Raw genomic sequence first — 20574 nt, 5'->3', positions numbered from 1 at the left:
CACTTTAATGATGGAAATTGATGTAAAAAATATACCACTAGCCACTTTAAACAATGCTACTTAATATAATGTTTGCATACCCTACATTACTCATCTAATATGTATATGTATACACTGTAATCTATCATCTACTGCATCTTTATGTAATACATGTATCACTAGCCACTTTAAACTATGCCACTTTGTTTACATACCCTACATTACTCATCTCATATGTATATACTGTACTCTATACCATCTACTGCATCTTGCCTATGCCATTCTGTACCATCACTCATTCATTTATCTTTATGTACATATTCTTTATGTACATTTATATTCTTTATCCCTTTACACTTGTGTGTATAAGGTAGTAGTTTTGGAATTGTTAGTTAGATTACTTGTTGGTTGTTACTGCATTGTCGGAACTAGAAGCACAAGCATTTCACTACACTTGCATTAACATCTGCTAACCATGTGTATGTGACAAATTACATTTGATTTGATATTGTTATTGACCAAATAATTATATTGTTATTGACCAAATACTTATTTTCCACCATAATTTGCAAATAAATTCATTAAAAATCCTACAATGTGATTTTCTGGATTTTTTTCTAATTTTGTCTGTCATAGTTGAAGTGTACCTATGATGAAAATTACAGGCCTCTCTCATCTTTTTAAGTGGGAGAACTTGCACAATTGGTGGCTGACTAAATACTTTTTTGCCCCACTGTACATAGACATGGAATCACTGGTCACTTTAATAATGGAACACTAGTCACTATTATAATGTTTACATACTGTTTTACTCATTTCATATGTACATACTGTATTTTAGTCAATGCCACTCTGACATTGCTCGTGCTAATATTTATATATTTTTTTATTCCATTCTTTTACTTTTAGATTTGTTTGCATTGTTGTGAACTGTTAGATACTATTGTACTGTTGGAGCAAGAAACACAAGCATTTCGCTTCACACAAGCATTTTGCTACACCCGCAATAACATCTGCTAAATATGTGAATGTGAGCAATACAATTTGATTTGATTTTGTCTAAGTTGTCTGTGTGACTTGTCTGTCCACCGGAACCCTCCCAGTTATAGCTTTTGGGTTCGGGGACCTTACCTAACCCGCAAGATCGGGAGACTGTTTATGTTTCGCTCTGGCGGACTTGCAGTTCTCCCCTGAGAGTGAGCAAGATAACAAGCTATGCAAAGTAGCTAGATTAATGAGAGGTGACCATTGCAGAACTAAGCACGGTTATAAACACACTTTCCCTTAAGTCCTGCCAACCTCCACCCCCACTTATTTTTCAAGAAATAATCTATAAATGTGCCGTGAGTTACAGCCGACCCACACGTGTAAAGCAAGAAATAAGATATAAACGTGTGTGAGGTAGAATGCCCTGCCCCTTCACTGTCTGGCAGTTTACACTGTTGGCTTAATTATTTTTCCTCATGGAAAAGCTACAACCATTCATGTCTCCTCTCCTTCATTCAGATAGTGTATGAGACAAAGGCTGATACTGTAGGTCCGTAGTAATCTTAACTATTACATTATCGTGCAGTGTTTACTATAGACATAGTACAGTGCATTTGGAAAGTATTCAGACCCTTTGACTTTTTCCACTTTTTGTTACTTTACAGCCTTATTTTAAAATGGATAGTTTTGAGTGAATGTTTGAGGATCCTATCGAAGTGATTGTCCCTGTTAAAGGGGTTGAGCCTGATCAGAGTCCACCGCAGAGAGCTGGTGTGCATTGAAGCATCTCTGATGGGTTGAGGTGGCATGTTCAGAGGCAGCTGGCCGCTGGAGCCTCCCATGGAGTGGTCAACACATCAATGTGCTGGAGCTCAGGGTGGTTCACTAGCTCTTCAACAGTTCCAGCCCTACCATTTCCCCTGATCACAGCTATGCTAGACCGGGTCATCTTGATTGGCAACCAGCTGCTCTTGATAGCTCTATGCTGGCTGAGACCACCATGGTTCAGCCTTCTGTTGTCTCTCCTCTCGGGCACTCCATGGTAGCTGCCCATAAGTCCCGACCTACTCTTCAGGCTGGGGGAACACTGTGGCATCCAGACCCGCACCACCTCCAGCTTCGGGCTTAGCCTCTGAGAGATGTTATTGGACTAGTCTAGGCTTTCAGGACAATGGGGTGAACACGTTGTGGTTTCTTCCACCTATGCGTCATATCAAATGTGGTGGGGAATATTCTGAGCCATATGTGCAAATGGTTTTACGGTTTTCACAGACACTGCTCGATGCGGGCCGAGTGGCATCCACATTGAGAGCGTATTTAGCCGCTATCTCAGCATGCCATGATGAAGGCCAAGAGGGACCCATGGCTGGCTACACATTGCTCGCCAAATTTATGAAGTGAGTTTGACGTCTGTAACCAGCAATGGCCCGCTCGGTGCCAAACTGGAACATTGACGTGGTGCTGTCAACGATTGCTAAACCGCCCTCGAGTCCCTAGAGTTGATGACTTTGAAGCACCTATCCATGGCATTCCTGCTGGCTATTACCTCCACTAAGAGGGTGAACACCTTTTCAGTGAGTACTGCATGTTTTTCAGAATGGGTACAAATAAGAGTGTCACCCTCTGTCTTAACAGTTCATTCTTATTTGACAGACGTGGACCGGCCCTTATATTTGTAGGTACTGTCGAATCATTGTTGTCCCCCGCAAATTATGTCGGAACGGCTTTGCTGGAAGTTGCCTCCACTTCCCGGAGGGACATAGCAACTAGGACCGGCCTGAGCTCAGTCCTACGGGACTTTGCTCTATGTCTGGCCCTTACCTAGTTCACTGATTAATCGGGTATTATGATACCATATTGGAGTGATCGAATATAGTGCTACATAACAAAGGTTACATATGTAACCACAGTTTTGTGAGCTATTGGATCACTCCAATCCTCTTTGTCAGTTATCTACGGTGCCTCGAAAAGAACACGAGGTGGAAGTAGTGCCTGCTCACGGAAAGATACGATATTGGAGTGATCCAATAGCTCACATAACTGTGGTTATATACATGACCTTTGTTGTCTTGGGGATGTGGTTTAATGTGGGTGTTTCTTGGGTGTGTCTTTGCCATTCAATCACAACAAACAAGGCCAGTAGCAAATATTGCTTATAACTAACCCAAGCTAGTCCAGAGCATGTCGTTTCCAATGGGAGCAAATTAATCATAGTGGGCAGAACAACTAAGGTGTCACACCCTGACCTGTTTCGTCTTTGTGATTGTCTCCACCCCCACTTATATAACAAGAGATAATATATAAACATATTTATATCTGTGTTCTCTGTTTGTCTGTTGCCAGTTCGTTTTGTTTGTCAAGCCTACCAGTGTTTTTCCCCTTGTTCCTGTCTTTTCTAAAGTTCCTGTCTTCTAGTTTTCCTGGTTTTGACCATTCTTCCTGCCCTGACCCTGAGACTGCCTGCCGTTCTGTACCTTTTGGACTCTGACCTGGGTTACTGACCTCTGCCTGCCCTGACCCTGAGACTGCGTACCCTGACCCTGAGACTGCGTGCCCTGACCCTGAGACTGCCTGCCCTTCTGTACCTTTTGGACTCTGACCTGGGTTACTGACCTCTGCCTGCCCTGACCCTGAGACTGCGTGCCCTGACCCTGAGACTGCCTGCCCTTCTGTACCTTTTGGACTCTGACCTGAATTACTGACCACTGCCTGCCCTTGACCTGTTGACCTGTTGCCCCCTGTTCTAGTAATAAACCTTTGTTACTGTCTCCATTTTTTCGACACTGTCTGCATCAGGGTAGAGCCAAGCACTAGCTATTGAGATCATATTGGTGCATTTATTTGCTTATTGATTCATGTGATATATTTTAGTTTTTTTAACCTTTATTTAACTAGGCAAGTCAGTTAAGAATAAATTCTTATTTACAATGACGGCTTACCAAAAGGCAAAAGGACTCCTGCGGGGACGGGGGCTGGGTAAAAAAAAAAGTAGGACAAAACACTCATCACGACAAGAGACACAACACTACATGGAGACCTCTTCCCGTTCGGGAACGCCTACTCTGTGAAGCGCGCTTGTAAACAATGCATTTTTTAAAAAATTATTGGCAAAGGGTAAAGTCTACAAAACACGGCCCACTCTGTTATAGATTTTAGTTTTGGAAACAGAAAACTGTATGGAGATCAAATATTTCATAGATGAGAAAATTAGCAGAATGTCGGCCAAAATCGATCTCGCTCCATCTTCTCCCACTGCCAGCCACTGGGCTTTGTCTCATCACCATACTTGATATTGTAATGACCTGACTAGATCATAAAGGAACAATTGTTCAGACTGAGGCTTGAGTTTACGAATTGATGGTTTATTAACCCAACTTTACACAGGCTACTGTTTGGCCGTAGCCCACGCCAAATAACCAACCGTGAGCTTCTCTTGTGAAGGCCAAATGTAAGAGAGAGAACAATGGCTAAAGCTGTTCTTAACTTCCAATGCTCCATCACCCTGCCCAACCCCCCTCCACGCCACTCCGCCAACCGCCAGGATGCCCGGCATCAGAACATTCCAGGCATTCCCATGATTGGCAGAGAGCAGGTTGATTGGCATGTCGGACCCCGCGAACACTGGTAAGTACAACACAACCCACTAATAGCCTAACACATAACACACAGCTGTCTGTGCGGGCCGCTACACAACCCCCCTACCACAAAGTCCCTCGGCCCCGAGGGAACAAACGAAGTCTCTGAAGCGACCCGGAGGTCTCCTTTGCCTGCGTGGCCGTGATGGTCGCAGAGTGTCCAGATGTGAAACAGGGGGCTCCATCCGTGGCAGAGGGCTGCCCCTCTGGGACCCAGGGGATGAAGGAAGGGATATGGGGGACAAGGAAGCGGGAATGGGGAATGCAGTCCATGGCTCCGGGGAACCACGCGGTGACACAGGGGGGAGTTTGGGGAGAAGAAGCCCCTCTGTATGAGGCTGTATGAGGCTAACCTGTCCCGGTGCAGTGCCACCTTTCTCCCCCTGGGAGGAAGTTACACCCGGTAAACAACCTCCCCTACCCTCTCCAGGACGCTGCAGGGTCCCACCCAGTGACTGTCCAACCTGGGGCATCTGCCTTTTGGAGTCTTGGACAGCGGAGTCTTGGACAGCGGAGCAGCATGCCATGAGGACCATAGGCAGGTGCTTGTCCCAGTCACGCTGGTGTTTGGCAGAAACGATGGCCAGCTACTGTCCAACCGTTTTGTTGAAGTGCTCCACAAGGCCATCACTTTGAGGATGGAGAGGAGTAGTGCGGGGCATACCCAGCCTCTCACACATGGTGGCGAACACACAGGAATCAAAGTTTCTGCCTTGGTCGCTGTGGATGGACTCTGCAGCTCCAAACCTGCAGTACATCCCTGCCATCAGGGCGTCAACAATGGTCTCTGCCTCCTGGTCAGGCAGAGCATAGGCCTCAGTCCATTTTGTGAAATAGTCCATGGCCGTGAGCACCCAGTGGTTTCCACTGTCTGTGGTGGGGAATGGCCCAACTACATCCCACCCTCTCCATGGGAGCCCCCAATGGGAACTGTTGGAGCTGAGCATGAGAGCGGCCTGGGGGGCCCTTTCTCGCTGTGCAGTGGTCACAGTGGCGGCAAAAGTCCTCCACATCCCTCTTGAGCTGCCCCCAGTAAAAGCCCTGACGGAGGCGGCGGAGTGTTTTTGTGACCCCAAAGTGTCCAGTCCCCCCCCATGAGTAGTCTGGAGCACAGCCTCCCGCAGTGCTTTTAGGACCACCACCTGCCACCTCTCCTCTCCCGTAGCTGACTCTTTCCATGCCCCGCTGTAGCACGCCATCAGCCAGCCGCAGTCTCTCAAACTTTGACCACAACACTTTGGTCGCGAGTGAGAGCGCCGTCACCTCATGGTGGCCTCACCTGCGCCTCTACCCACTGTAGCACTGGCTGTAGGTCTGTGTCCTGTCCCTGCTGCTGCCCCCATTCAGCCACGTCAACAGTCTGCAGCTCACAGCAGACAGGCCCGCACGCCTCAGCACACAGCTCTCTCTCCCGTCCCTCTCACCGCTCACAGTGGCCGCAGCCGTCTGCAGTACAGGGCCGATGGGACACCTCTCTCCTCATGAAGTGGCACTTCTCGGGGTGGAGCTTCAGACCTGCGGCAGCCACCCGCTCCAGCACACGCCGAAGCGCCACCAGGGCTGACTAGAAGGGGCTGCCATGGGCCAGGATGTCATCGAGGTATACCAGACACTGCTGTCGGGGGATGCCATCCAGCACGCTGTCCATCAAACGCTCAAAAGTAGCTGGAGCGTTGCACAGGCCGAAGCACAGGACCTTGAACTGCCAGTGTCCTCTGATAGTGGAGAACGCAGGTTTGGCTCTGGCCTCTGGGGAGAGGGGCACCTGCCAATAGCCACCTAGGAGGTCTGTGAAGAGAACCAGGCGGACCCCCTAACCAGGTCCAGCGACTCATCGATACGTGGTATGGGGTATGAGTCCTTCCTGGTTACCCCATTCAGCCGCCTGTAGTCCGCACAGAACCTCAGCTTGCCCCCCTTCTTAGGAACCATGACGACTGGCACCACCCAGGGGCTGTCTGAGGGATCAATGAAGTCTGCCCGCTGCATCTCCAACACAGCCCTGTCTGCCGCCTCCTGGCGTGCCAGCGGGATACGGCGGGGACGCATCTTGATGGGTCGAGCATCACGTGTGTCGATCTCATGCTGCACCAGATGAGTCTGACCCACCTCTTCCTCACTCAGCGCAAAGCTGTCTCTGAATTCAAACAGCAACTGCCACAACCGATCCTGCTGCTCGGGGTCAAGACCAACACAGTTCCTACCCCATATCTCCCTCACTGCAGACAGTGTTCTCTCCTCTCCCATCTGGCGTAGCTGGGCTGGGGGGGCGCAGCCCGGACTCACAGAGAGATGTGTCGTGGAGGTAGCTGGTGGAATGTAACACACAGCCGTAGGTGACAGGGGGGCTGGGGAAAAGTCACACACAGATGTGGGGGAGGGGGGCCAGCCATGAGTCTCTGCTGCTTTAACCGTTGGAGTAAAGAGTTTGTTGGGTTGAGTGAATGTGACATTAGGGGGGGCCATGGTGACTGCCGGCCCTCCCTGGAAGCTCAATTGTGCCCCCATTTAGGTCTAACAGGCAGCCCGTGCTCCTAAGAAAGTCCAACCCCAGGATACAAGGGTCCTGCATAGCCACCACCCACACAGGATGACGCACAGTCCTGCCCCCTACTGTCAGCGTCATTATCCCCTTTCAAGGGTGCCAGCTCACCTGTGACTGTGCGGAGCTGCACAGTTGTGGGCTCACACCGAGTCCAACCTGGCACAATATCCGGCCTCACCAGAGTTACTGTGGACCCAGTGTCCACCAGGGCAGAGCAGGGCACCCCCTCCACAGTGACAGGGACATGACAAAAGTCCCCAACACAGGTCCGGCCCGGCCCACCACAGCAACAGGCTCCAGCCGCTTGCCCTCGTCTGCTTCTGGGGGAAGTGGAGCCTTGCTTCCCCGTCTGTGCTGGTGGGCTCCTACTGAAGATGATGGTGGTTGGGAAAGAAAGCCAGGGGTCCGCACTACCTGGTCTATGCGGACCCTGAGACGTTTCCATGAGCTCTAGGGAACATGGGGCAATCCCGGTGCAGATGGCCTGGCTGGCTACAACCCCAGCAGACCCTGGGACCAGGGTGTGTGTTTCGTGTAGTCTTTAGCGACACAGCACAAATTAGTTCTGTCATTTCAGCCACCCATGCAGGCTTTTCCGGCTCTGGGCTACTCTGCCCCACAGCCCGCACAGAGGGTCTGTCTCCCTGCACCCCCACCAAAGCCCCAGCCCACACCAGCTCCCTCTCCAAGGCTATCTGCAATGACTCAGGATGAGCCAGTTGGATCTGTATGCGCAGCTCCTTAGGAGAGAGCGCCTGTATGAACTGGTCCAGTGCTAGCTCGCTCTGCACGGAGGGGGCATGTGAACATATGCCCGCCGAGACAGGCTCTTAATGTCATTAGCTAGCACCCGTAGAGGCTCTCCAGGCTGCCTGCGTCTATTACTCAGTTCGGAGAGCAGCAGCACAGGCTGTACACACTGTCCATAGCGCCTCCTCAGTGCTCCCACTAAGGCACTACTCAGTGCTCCCACTGCACCATAATGATATCTGTCCTCGGGGCTAATCAATATCAAACAGACCAGAGCATCATCCGTGAGGCATAAAGCCAACTGCAGTGCCCTTTCTTCATTCGACCACCCCCTAAAATGAGCTAACAGTTCAAACTGAGCATGAAAAGCTTCCCAATCTGCCTAACCGGAATATTTCGGGGTCTTAACAGATACGGACGCAGCCAGGAACTGGGCGCCGCCATGTTTGTTTACATCCTGAGCCCCAGATTCCTCGTCCCGCCGCGTCGACGTCACCCCATCGGTCCGCCCACCAGAATCCGCGCGAAGCACAGTCGACAAAGGACTCATGCCCGCTATAGCCGCCATCGCTTTAACGTCCTCCCTCAAGCGGACATCGAGGCTCCGACGCCCTGGCGATCTCCTCAGCCAGATCCTCCGAAGTCCATGCACACGCACCTCATTGGCCATAATCGTTCCCTACCTCCACCTTCACGTTCGGATTCCCTCGAAGCATTTTCAACCCATGTTCTCACCTACTGTAGCTAGCCACAGAAGTCAGCTACCCAGCTGGCTAACTTTTAACGACGTTTTTACTTTCCGCGCTCATAAACCCAGGGTCGTTACAGTATATTTGGTAGTGAGTGGAAACGCCAACCGGATGATTCACATTCATACATCCAGTAAAATATATCTGGCTCATTGTTCTATCTACGCCAGTAGTGAGTACAGTGAGATAAGTAAAGTTACTTTGCTAGGAGAGGACTTATCCCCACCTGACTGACTTGCCATCTCAAGATGCTGAGCTAATTCAGTTCTACAGTATGTGTCGGCTAAAGTCTGCGCTGACCTTGTGTTTAGCCAAGCTGACAGCAGCTAGCTAGCATAGCTGATAACTGCAGTTGGCAGTCCTATCTACTGTAACTGATATTTCTCTGTCAAATCAATTTTGTCAAGATGGCAAGAGCCAGTGTCAGGAATGTGTTTTTTTATGACACTACAACACCTTGCTACAAAAGTAGCGTGCAATTTAGCTTCAACGTTTCATTGCGTCATGTAAATTGCGGCAGGTAGCCTAGTAGTTACACCGTTAGGCCAGCATCAAATCCTCAAGCTGACAAAGTAAAAATCTGTCGTTCTGCCCCTGAACAAGGAAGTTAACCCACTGTTCTTAGGCCGCCATTGTAAATGAGAATTTGTTATTAACTGACTTGCCTAGTTAAATATGTTACCGTGGAAAAGGTATCAACTGTGAGTTGAATTCCCAGTCTTGAGTCAGCTCAGCTGCCCTACAACACAATATTATATAACTAGCTACTTTTGTCTCGTCTCTCCTTATGTGCGCTGTTAGATCTTTCCCGTGAGACAAAGACCAGAACTACTAATCTTCCTACAACAGGTGAAGGCTACAACGTGAACTTTGCAAAGACATAGCCCAGCTTGTGTAGATACTGTAATGAAACAGCAGGGACCAGGTCTCCAACCCTCGACCTTCGAGCCCAAGGTCCGGCGCGCTATCGACTGTGCCGCAAAAGCATGTTCGTTCGGCAGAGTCGATTTCCGCGCTTATACACCCAGGGTCGTTACAATACATTGACTAAAAATCGATATGTATTCGTGCTACAAAGACAAAACCTTATGCTGCAAGTATCATATTGTTGTGCATATAAAGACAGTATGCATACACTTAGTTTTATTTCATAAATTGTGTGCAGAGTACAACTTCAGCTGTCTAACCACACACTAACATGCACAGCACTCTGGGTGAGGTTCTGTCTCCAGTGGGTGATGAAGTCCCTTCAATCTATAGTATGTCATGTATTACAGGTTATAGACAGGTGCAGTCAGGTGGCAGGATGGGTAGAGTACATGACACTTCATCCTGGATGACAGTTTGCCTCAACCCATGGGTCCAGCAAGCATAGTTAAAAAACAACAGGCAGATGTGAGATGCAGGAGGATGGCACTCTTCTCGTACCACTCTGTAGATTACTGCCTAATGACCAATTCAAACCTTCCTCCAGGAGGAAGCTTTGCACCAGTAAGTAGCCTACAGAGTAATATGAGAAGAGGGCAATTGCTGAACTTATGTAGATACTCTAAACAAAGTGTTTTGATAACTTTCCAGTGTAACAGTTCCATAAACCATACTTCACATAATACTGGTGAAGCAGTGTTCTGCTAATGAACAATGTGCAATTTGATACTTTCCTGTATGGTGTCCCGTATAAGACAGGAGTTCCCAGACATGTTTGAAGAATACACAGGAATAAATAAATAAAAACTACCAGAGGCATACACTGCACTTTCAACACATTATCATCCACACTGCACCAATCCATTTCCCTGCATTGCACATCACACCAGTCTAACTACAGTAAATATTGCATAATGTTACATTTTGGTTTTGAGTAGAAATATTCATATAATTAGTCTAAAATGCCTAAAGTCAAACACTTCACCAAATTTGTATGCTTTAATTAAGTTTGCCATAATTGCTCCAGCTCATAAAAAAATGTCTCAGACTAAAGTAATAAGCTGAAAGGAAGTGAACAATGTTTTTATTTCTTCAGGAAATTACACTATTATGAAAAGTGTAGTCATAATAAACTACTTTGTGTTACTGATGGGTCATGAATGCTGCACAGACACATGACCAAAGGCAGTGAAATCACATTGCTAGAAATTGACAATGTGTATTCCCCTCCAGACTTGTGGTTTGATGGTTGTTGAACATTGAGTTGTCTTAATTCCTCCTCAAAGCAGTCAAAAGATTTGGGGAAAACTCTGAAATTTAGAGAAAGCATTAGCGCTGACCAAAGTCCATTTGAAATTCATATTGTAACTGAAAGCAGTGTTAATAAGATATTACCTATGTGTCACATGGAGGAACATTCATACAGGCCAGACTTTGTTTTGGGTCCTTCAACAGTGTGCAGTTCGCAAATGGTGTCCCATCAAAGTAGGCTTTAACCTTAATATGAAACCCTACTGTCTCACTGGCAAGGAAACAAATAGCAAATAAAAAGTTAGATTCACATAATTTACACCTGACACAGCAAAACACAGCAGAGTGCATAGATTTCACACTGCACCGGATAATCCTGAATGTGCCACAGAGACCAAGCCATGCATAAATCGTATGTAGCCTATTTATTAAGAGGCATAGGAGCGGATACACACAAGCTACTTGGTTAATCAGGGAATAGAATATATTATACAGTCAGTCTCCTTACTCATATTCGGACAGATCAGGTATGCACTTTTGTTCTCTGGTCCTTTTGGCTCCTTCTCCACAGGGGGGCTCACACTGACTCCACTCACTCCATTCACTCCGCTTACCATCAACTAAACACAAGTGAAGCATTATGTGAGGAATATTACTTCTTAAGCTTACCATTTTCTCCCCAGTCTAAACAGTTCACACGTATATTATGAAAACATTTTGTGACGTTTTTGTTCATTTTGGTATTAGGCTGTATTTTATCTGGCTGTTCGAGCACACAATATATATTTTTAGGCTTGTTGGAGTTTGGTAGCTGAAGTTTACGCCCCTTCATCTGTGATTGGTCAACAGTAGGGATTCTTCTATGAAGTGTTTGTCATTAAACAACAAATGATTCGTTTTCATACACATTTTCTCATTTGAGAAATACTGCCCCAAACATCTTAGTTAAATGTGCAATTGCGAGACTAAGACCTCCTCTGCAAAAACGTCAAAATTAATTACAGATTTATTAAGTTATCTATGATTAATTTGGACTCTTTTCAGGAAGTGTACTTGTTGCTTCGGCGTCTCAAGTGGAACAAACAGTAATATTGCCACTTTTTTCTTGTTTTTCAAGCGAAGGTATTTTAAGGGAGTATGCGAACACAGACGATCACTTCACCTAGCCGAGTTCAGCAAGGAGCAAACCAAACCTATGCATGTGGATGCCTTTAGCCTACTGCATATGAAATGCAGAATTTCTATAATCCAATTATCACTGCAAAAACATACAACACTTGGGCTGAATAAAATGTAATGAAAGAAAGCAAACAACACATCTTAATAAATTGAAGCTAAAACTTGTTTAACTCACAGTAACATAAGTTAATGTCATAGCAGGCCCTGTAGTCTGTAATCTTTCCATCACACGTCTTCCCATCAAAACCTGTGTGTTCACACCATCTTTGCCGTCTTTGCTGTCCACCAATTTTTCGACAACGAATTTTTCCTCTATTAGATTTACATTCTTCCCATCTCCCCCACTGCGACCACTGACCATCCACTGTTGGACAAAGAAATAACTATTGGGAAGTCTTTCAGTTGTTAGGAGGACAAGAAGGATACAATGTTTTCACTACAGAGTACCATATACAGTAATAGTATTTCTGTAAAAGTGTATAATATTATTCTAATTACAGTGACGAAATAAACGTCTAAACTGAACATCAGCTGTTGACAGCTATAATCCTTCTAAGAGAGGCAATTTTATCAAATGGCTAATCTGCTAAAAACAATATTTGCTCAAATGTAAATAATTGATGAAATGGGCAGAGGGAATGGGTTCTCTTCTGGCTGTCAATATTTTACCTGGGCAATGGTTTTTGGTATTGCAGATTTTTTGGTCTTTATTGGATCCAAAGCAGGGCAGACCTCCATGTTTAGGGGCTGGGTTGTTACACTGTCTGAGCATTTCATGAATCCCCACCCCACAGGTAACGGAGCAGGAGCTGGGGGGGCCCCATAGCCCCCAGTTACCATTCACTGTTGAGGATAAAGAGGGAGGTTTGTTTCACATACAGTAGGAGTACATGTCATTGCTACATTCTGTGTATGTAAACAAGTAAAAACTTTAGGGTAGCAGTCAGAACCTCAGAGGAAAATAGGATTGCTTTGCAATGCCACTTACCAGGACAGAAAGGAAGCTCATCACAGGTCCTGGTGTTGCTCCCTAACCCAGGGCATTCGTCTCCAGGGGGCACTGAGGAAGGTGGTGGGTTGTTGCATGATCTGTTGCGCCGCTGTGTAGGTCTGGGTAAATTCTCCCTCCCACAAGTGCCTGAGCATGGCTGCCAGCCATCCCAGTTAGACCAACCACCATGAGCTACAGTCAAAAGAAGAGGAGAGCGGACTTACTCCAGTGGAAAGACATGCCAAACTTGTATCATGTATGGTGATGGTTACTGCACGTGAAGGAATAGTGTGTATTGTCTAAATCCTGATGGTCTTTACTTGGACAGATGAGATCAACCACACAGGGTTCCTTTTCTTCACTTGGACCGTCACAGCTGCCTCCACATCTAGGTTGGGGTTCGGTGCATGTCCTCACTCTGTTTCTCACGCCCTTATTACAAGTCACTGAGCAGGGCTGCCACTGACCCCACTTACTCCATTGGCCTTGTTCTTAAAAATGTTAGGCAAGATCATCAAAAGAAGCCCAAAATACTTTGACTTCTGATATTTTTTAATTTATGTTCCCTGTCTGTTGGAGGGTATGTACCTGGACAACAGCTTGAATCAATGCAGACTTTGGTCTCTAACACGAGTTTCTGAATCTCTCTATGGGTAGTCGTCTGAGCACATTTTCCCTGTCCCTGGCATTCTCGTCGTCTCTGCGAAACTCCCTCCTTACAGGAGACAGAGCAGCGGCCCCAAGCAGTCCATTCAGTCCATGAAGGTGGCCTACAGGTGTCAAAAAACACAACAAATCACATCCTGCACTGGGACATTGGATGTTCAAATCTGAAACTCATTGACACCAACCTGGTCTCAGAGCATTTCGTATTACTCTGTACTCACCCACAAGACTTGCATTTTCTGTCTGCTCCAATGTATCCGTAGTGAGGGTTAAGACAACAGTCATCCATTGTCACTTCTCCCAGTAGCCAGAGATCGTCACAATTTCCAGAATCAAAGCTGCTGTAACAGTTCACCTCCTGTGATACTGTAAACATATACAGTTGAAGTTGGAAGTTTACATACACCTCAGCCAAATACATTTAAACTCAGTTTTTCACAATTCCTGACATTTAATCCAAGTAAAAATTCCCCGTCTGAGGTCAGTTAGGATCACAACTTTAATTTAACAATGTGAAATGTCAGAATAATAGTAGAGAGAATGATTTATGTCAGCTTTTATTTCTTTCATCACATTCCCAGTGGGTCAGAAGTTTACATACACTCAATTAGTATTTGGTAGCATTGCCTATAAATTGTTTAACTTTGGTCAAACGTTTTGGGTAGCCTTCCACAACCTTCCCACAATAAGTTGGGTGAATTTTGGCCCATTCCTCCTGACAGAGCTGGTGTAACTGAGTCAGGTTTGTAGGCCTCCTTGCTCACACGCTTTTTCAGTTCTGCCCACAAATCTTCTATAGGATTGAGGTCATAGCTTTGTGATGGCCATTCCAATACCTTGACTTTGTTGTCCTTATGCCAGTTTTCCACAACTTTGGAAGTATGCTTGGAATCATTGTCCATTTGGAAGACCCATTTGCGACCAAGCTTTAACTTCCTGACTGATGTCTTGAGATGTTGCTTCAATATATCCACATAATTTTCTTGCCTCATGATGCCATCTATTTTTTAAAGTGCACCAGTCCCTCGTGCAGCAAAGCACCGCCACAACATGATGCTGCCACCCCCTTGCTTCACGGTTGGGATGGTGTTCGTTGGCTTGCAAGCCTCCCCCTTTTTCCTCCAAACATAACGATGGTCATTATGGCCAAACAGTTCTATTTCTGTCTCATCAGACCAGAGGACATTTCTCCAAAAAGTACGATCTTTGTCCCCATGTGCAGTTGCAAACCGTGGTCTGGCTTTTTTATGGCAGTTTTGGAGCAGTGTCTTCTTCCTTGCTGAGCGGCCATTCAGGTTATGTCGATATTGGACTCGTTTACTGTGGATATTGATACTTTTGTACCTGTTTCCTCCAGCATCTAGACAAGGTCCGTTGCTGTTGTTCTGGGATTGATTTGCACTTTTTACACCAAAGTATGTTAATCTCTAGGAAACATAACGCATCTCTTCCTGAGCGGTATGACAGCTGCGTGGTCCCATGGTGTTTGTGTACTATTGTTTGTACAGATGAACATGGTACATTCAGGCGATTGGAAATTGCTCCCGATGATGAACCAGACTTGTGGAGGTCTACAATTTATTTTCTGAGGTCTTGACGGATTTATTTTTATTTTCCCATGATGTCAAGCAAAGAGACACTGAGTTTGAAGGTAGACCTTGAAATATATCCACAGGTACACCTCCAATTGACTCAAATGTTGTCAATTAGCCCTTCAGAAGCTTCTAAAGCCATGACAACATTTTCTGGAATTTTCCAAGCTGTTTAAAGGCACAGTCAACTTAGTGTAGGTAAACTTCTGACCCACAGGAATTGTGATACAGTGAATTATAAGTGAAATAATCTGTCTGTAAACAATTGATGGAAAAATTACTTGTGTCACGCACAAAGTAGATGTCCTAACCGACTTGTCAAAACTATAGTTTGTTAACAAGACATTTGTGGTGTGGTTGAAAAACGAGTTTTAATGACTCCAACCTAAGTGTATATAAACTTCCGACTTCAACTGTAGATCATTCATAGATTCTAATCAATGCTTCAATAATTTTTCTAGTATTTCACCATATTTATTTTTTACTGAACCTTTAGTTTGTCAGGGAGTCATACTGACACGAAGGTCTCTTTTTACAGTTCAAATTCAACTTTATTTGCCACATGCTGAATTACAGAAAATACACACAGCAAAATAAAAATACAAAATGCAAGCTGAGAGAAAAACGTGGTCATGAATAAGGTCAGTAATTTAATAACATTTTGAAGATTGTTCCTCAAATAAGGTATAAGAAAGGTAAAACAGATTTTAGTTAACACAGCGACCGAAGGAATTTCCAGGGTTAGCCATCCCTTAGACCGGGTAAGTCTAAAGTTTAGTAATGATGTTAGTTTCAGTCAAGTTTTTGTAAAAGGGCTTCATACATGAAAACATAGCAATGTATCAACCTATGTGACATCAAAGAGGGCCAAGCAAATTTCAGGTAGAGAATGCAGGGATGAGTACCGAAACTGTCGCCCGTAATAAAAGCGCCTCTGATAATCTAACGGCTTTAATAAAGTGGCAGCTGCATTTATACATATGATGTCGCCATAGTCTAGGACTGACAGGAATGTCAACTGAATAATCTGCCTTCTACTTCTACTAATTTGCAAAAGGCATGACCTATTTCTATAGAATACATATTTACTCTCAGCTTCTTAAGTAACTCATCATTATGCATTTTAAAAGACAGATTTTCATCTATCCAGATGCCCAGATATTTGTAATTAGGGACACGATAAATATGGACACCATCCAAAGTACATATGTTTAAATGATTTGTATGAGCTCTAGACAACAACAGACTTAGTTTTACCTGTATGCAATATTAATTTCTGGTCCATAAAGTTTTTCTGTAATACAGCGAAGGTAGACTGTAGTTCAGACCAGTGACGACCTGTCATTAAGGGCAGGTGGGGCAGAGCCCAACCTGTTTGAGCCCCACCTGTTTAGCTAAAAAATACATTTATTTATTTCTCCCTGTGTTGCATGTTATTTTGGCATTGAGACAGTGGCTTGCGAAAGTACTCACCCCCTTTGGCATTTTTCCTATTTTGTTGCATTACAACCTGGAATTAAAATAGATTTTTGGGGGGTTTGTATCTTTTGATTTACACAACCTGACGACCACTTTGAAGATGCAAAGGCCATTCCAAGACATGTAAATGTTTCCCCTTAAACTACTCAAGTGTTGCTTTAGCAGTATGCTTAGGGTCATTGTCCTTCTGGAAGGTGAACCTTCCCAGTCTCAAATCTCTGGAAGACTGAAACATGTTTCCCTCAAGAATATCCCTGTATGTAGCACCATACACCATTCCTTATATTCTGACCAGTTTCCAAGTCCTTTCCGATGAAAAACATTCTCACAGCATGATGCTGCCATTCCCACTGCATGATCACTGTGGGGATGGTATTCTCGGGGTGATGAGATGTGTTGGGTTTGTGCCAGACATAGCATTTTCCTTGATGGCCAAAAAGCTCAATTTTAGTCTCATCTGAGCAGAGTACCTTCTTCAATATGTTTGGGGAGTCTCCCACATGCCTTTTGGCAAACAACAAACGTGTTTGCTTATTGTTTTCTTTAACTAATGGCTTTTTTCTGGCCACTCTTCTGTAAAGCCCAGCTGTGGAGTGTACAGCTTAAAGTGGTCCTATGGACATATACTCCAATCTCCGCTGTGGAGCTTTGCAGCTCCTTCAGGGTTATCATTGGTCACTTTGTTGCCTCTCTGATTAATGCCCTCCTTGCATGGTCCGTGAGTTTTGGTGGGCGGCCCTCTCTTGGCAGGTTTGTTGTGGTGCCATATTATTTCATGTTTTGAATAATGGATTTAATGGTGCTTCGTGGGATGATCAAAGTATCTGATACTTTTTTATAACCCAACCCTGATCTGTACTTCTCCACAACTTTGTCCCTGACCTGTTTGGAGAGCTCCTTAGTCTTCATAGTGCCGCTTGCTTGGTAGTGCCCCTTGCTTAGTGGTGTGGCAGACTCTGGGGCCTTTCAGAACAGGTGTATATATACTGAGGTCATGTGACAGATCATGTGACACTTAGATTGCACACAGTGGACTTTATTTAACTAATTATGTGACTTCTAAAGGTAATTGGTTGCACATTATTTAGGGGCTTCATAGCAAAGGGGGTGAATACATATGCACGCATGACTTTACATTTTTTGAAACAAGTTATTTTTATTTCACTTCACCAATTTCAACTATTTTGTGTATGTCTGTTACATGAAATCCAAATAAAAACCCATTTAAAGTACAGCTTGTAATGAAACAAAATAGGAAAAAGGCCAAGGGCGGTGAATACTTTTGCAATGCACTGTACTTGTTACATATCAGTTTGCAAACAATGTTAAAAGAAAATCATTGAGTTAGTAAAGCTGCATACAAACGTTGTCTCTTTTTTGCTTTCTTGAGTAAGGCAGCTTCAAAAAACAGGTGTTTCAGCCAAGCTCAGTGCTTTCTGGGGTGGTGGGGCAGCCAGCGAAAAAAAAGGAGCATAGGGGTTGGTAATGTTCTCTTGTTGCGCTATGAATGGATCAGTGTTTTGTCCCTCATGGGGACACTACGTCACCGCAACATTTACGGGGAGAACTTGATAATTCAAGCCCCTTGGTTGGTGCCATAGATTTACATTAGAAGTCCCATCCAAGAAGGCTCAAAGTCATTGGCCACAGATAAAATTAGGTTTTATTTACCGTAGCTTTGATTGGACTGATCATGTCAACATCATACTTTAAAAAATTTAGCTAGCAAGCTCGACAAGCAGTCATCATCATGAATCAAATTGACAATATACTGGAAAATCTTTTTCAATCCTTGTCATATGAAGAGAAATTATAGATTAAATGTATCGGTGCTCATTGGCCATTGGACATAAACATTACACAACAGGTTTGAAATCCCAAATTCAACAATGAGTGGTTTGGAAGGAATAATACACAGTTAACCACATCATTTATAACTAGGAATGCAGCAGAGATAGTGCTATGACCTGGTCTACAATCCAACTGATTTACATTTAGTATACATTTCAAAGAAAACTATCTTCGCTGAGAATTAATCAAGGATTCACATATTTTAGCTAGGCAAGAAAGAAAAAAATTGGGCAATAGTTATTTTGGTCACAAGGGTCACCACCTTTGTGAAGTGGTAGAACATGGGCCGGATTCCAAACCTTGTGGATAGTACCAGATATAATCGTCAGATTAAAAATATGGGTTAATGATTCATCAATCAGGGTGGCAGAGAACTGCAGCAAAAATGGATCAAGCACATCAGCCTCAGTGGATTCTTTTTTTTTTACATCAATCTTAAGCAAGGCATCTGGCACATCACAGGTAGTAAATTGTTGAAATGAAAACAGAGATTCACTAGAAGTTGACGTGTTAACCATCGAGTCAGCTAGAGGCGAGCAGAAGGAAGAGCAGTCGATTGACTGACCGGGGTCAATTATACCACCGTTTCTCTCAAACAAAAGCCTGCCGAGATAAAATGATTAAAAGCATCACTTATGCCATTCTTCTCAGTTATGATGCCAGAGCCATCATAACTGGTGCTTTTAACGTGGTGCTTTTAACGTGGTATCTAGCAGTAAAGTGAAGTGTTGTTCACAAATCAATATTTTTAAATATCACATTTATTCTAGTGTTACTTATTAAACAACAATAGTAAAGGCACTGACCTGATTCCCTTACTGTCATCAGCAACACTAATGAAGTCCACAACAACTGCACCATTTCTCTGTCTTTGTCTATGCCTAGTACTTCTTACTGTAAGCTCTCTGTCCACTCTAGCAGGCTTATCTGGTTAATGTTTCACTTTATTGGGAGAAAAAAAAACAGGAAAGATGTGCATCCCATTCCCGTAAGGTTAATAAACTCCCCAGTAAGCACGGACCGACGGCGATGTCTTTTGGACGTCTTTTTTTGGGTCCAGACCTCTTTTTCGTCTGGTCCGGACCAGCCTTGAGTTCAACGTCCATGGATGTAGATTTTTGGTCCGGTCTGGATGGGCCTTGATTTGGCCCAAACATGTTTTGGTTCAGATTTGGTCAATCATAGATGTCTATGCTTCATAAGTTAGGACAGTACAGCATACAGTACAGCAGAGTACAGTACAATACAGTAGAGTGCAGTACAGTAAAGTAAAGTACTAAACTCTACTGTGCTCTACTGCACTGTGCTGTACCTTCCAAACTTGTGAGACAGTACGAGTCAAAAGTTCGGACACACCTACTCATTCCAGGGTTTGTCTTTATTTGTACTATTTTCTACATTGCAGAATAATAGTGATGACATCAACATTATGAAATAACACATATGGAATCATGTACTAACCACAAAAGTGTTTAACAAACCAAAATATATTTGATATGTTAGATTCTTCAAAGGAGCCATCCTTTGCCGTGATGACAGCTTTGCACACTCTTGGCATTCTCTCAACCAGCTTCATGAGGTAATCACCTGAAATGCATTTCAATTAACAGGTGTGCCTTGTTAAAAGTTCATTTGTGGAGATGATTTCCTTCTTAATGCATTTGAGCCCATCAGTTGTGTTGTGACAAGGTAGGAGTGGTATACAGAAGATAGCCCTATTTGTTAAAAGTCCAAGTCCATATTATGGCAAGAACAGTTCAAATATATGACAGTCCATCATTACATTAAGACATGAAGGTCAGTCAATCCGGAAAATTTCAAAAACTTTTGAAGTTTCTTCAAGTGCAGTCGCAAAAACCATCAAGCACTATGATAAAACTGGCTTTCATGAGGACTGCCAAAGGAAAGGGAGACCCAAAGTTACCTCTGCCTCAGAGGATAAGTTCATTAGATTTAACTGCACCTTAGATTGCAGCCCAAATAAATGCTTCAC

The 20574-nt window shown here is 44.5% G+C and overlaps 1 protein-coding gene across 1 annotated transcript; it reads right to left on the bottom strand.

Annotated features, from left to right (window-relative positions):
• Positions 1-10639: 10639 nt before the first annotated feature.
• Positions 10640-19522, bottom strand: LOC135504357 (properdin-like). The gene is made up of 10 exons (XM_064922869.1): positions 19388-19522; positions 13881-14025; positions 13582-13763; positions 13314-13484; positions 12991-13185; positions 12672-12845; positions 12178-12366; positions 11332-11443; positions 10968-11094; positions 10640-10882 (listed from the first exon to the last, which is right to left on the bottom strand). Exons 1-9 carry the CDS (start codon positions 19440-19442, stop codon positions 10968-10970), a joined length of 1350 nt encoding a protein of 449 aa, XP_064778941.1. The 5' UTR covers positions 19443-19522; the 3' UTR covers positions 10640-10882.
• Between the last annotated feature and the right edge of the window lie 1052 nt (positions 19523-20574).

Source organism: Oncorhynchus masou, chromosome 18, assembly GCF_036934945.1.
Source record: "Oncorhynchus masou masou isolate Uvic2021 chromosome 18, UVic_Omas_1.1, whole genome shotgun sequence".
Classification (NCBI taxonomy): Eukaryota; Metazoa; Chordata; class Actinopteri; order Salmoniformes; family Salmonidae; genus Oncorhynchus; species Oncorhynchus masou.
The sequence above is the reverse complement of the archived record's forward strand: the minus strand, read 5'-3'. Positions and strand labels throughout refer to the sequence as shown.

What these genes read in the sequence shown, in the direction of transcription:
- LOC135504357 (XM_064922869.1), bottom strand. Translation starts at nt 19,442, where the DNA reads ATGGTGCAGTTGTTGTGGACTTCATTAGTGTTGCTGATGACAGTAAGG. An exon ending in TGAGCTTCCTTTCTGTCCTG is followed by an intron (nt 12,846 to 12,990) that starts GTAAGTGGCATT and finishes TATCCTCAACAG; the next exon opens with TGAATGGTAACTGGGGGCTA. An exon ending in TACCAAAAACCATTGCCCAG is followed by an intron (nt 12,367 to 12,671) that starts GTAAAATATTGA and finishes TTTGTCCAACAG; the next exon opens with TGGATGGTCAGTGGTCGCAG.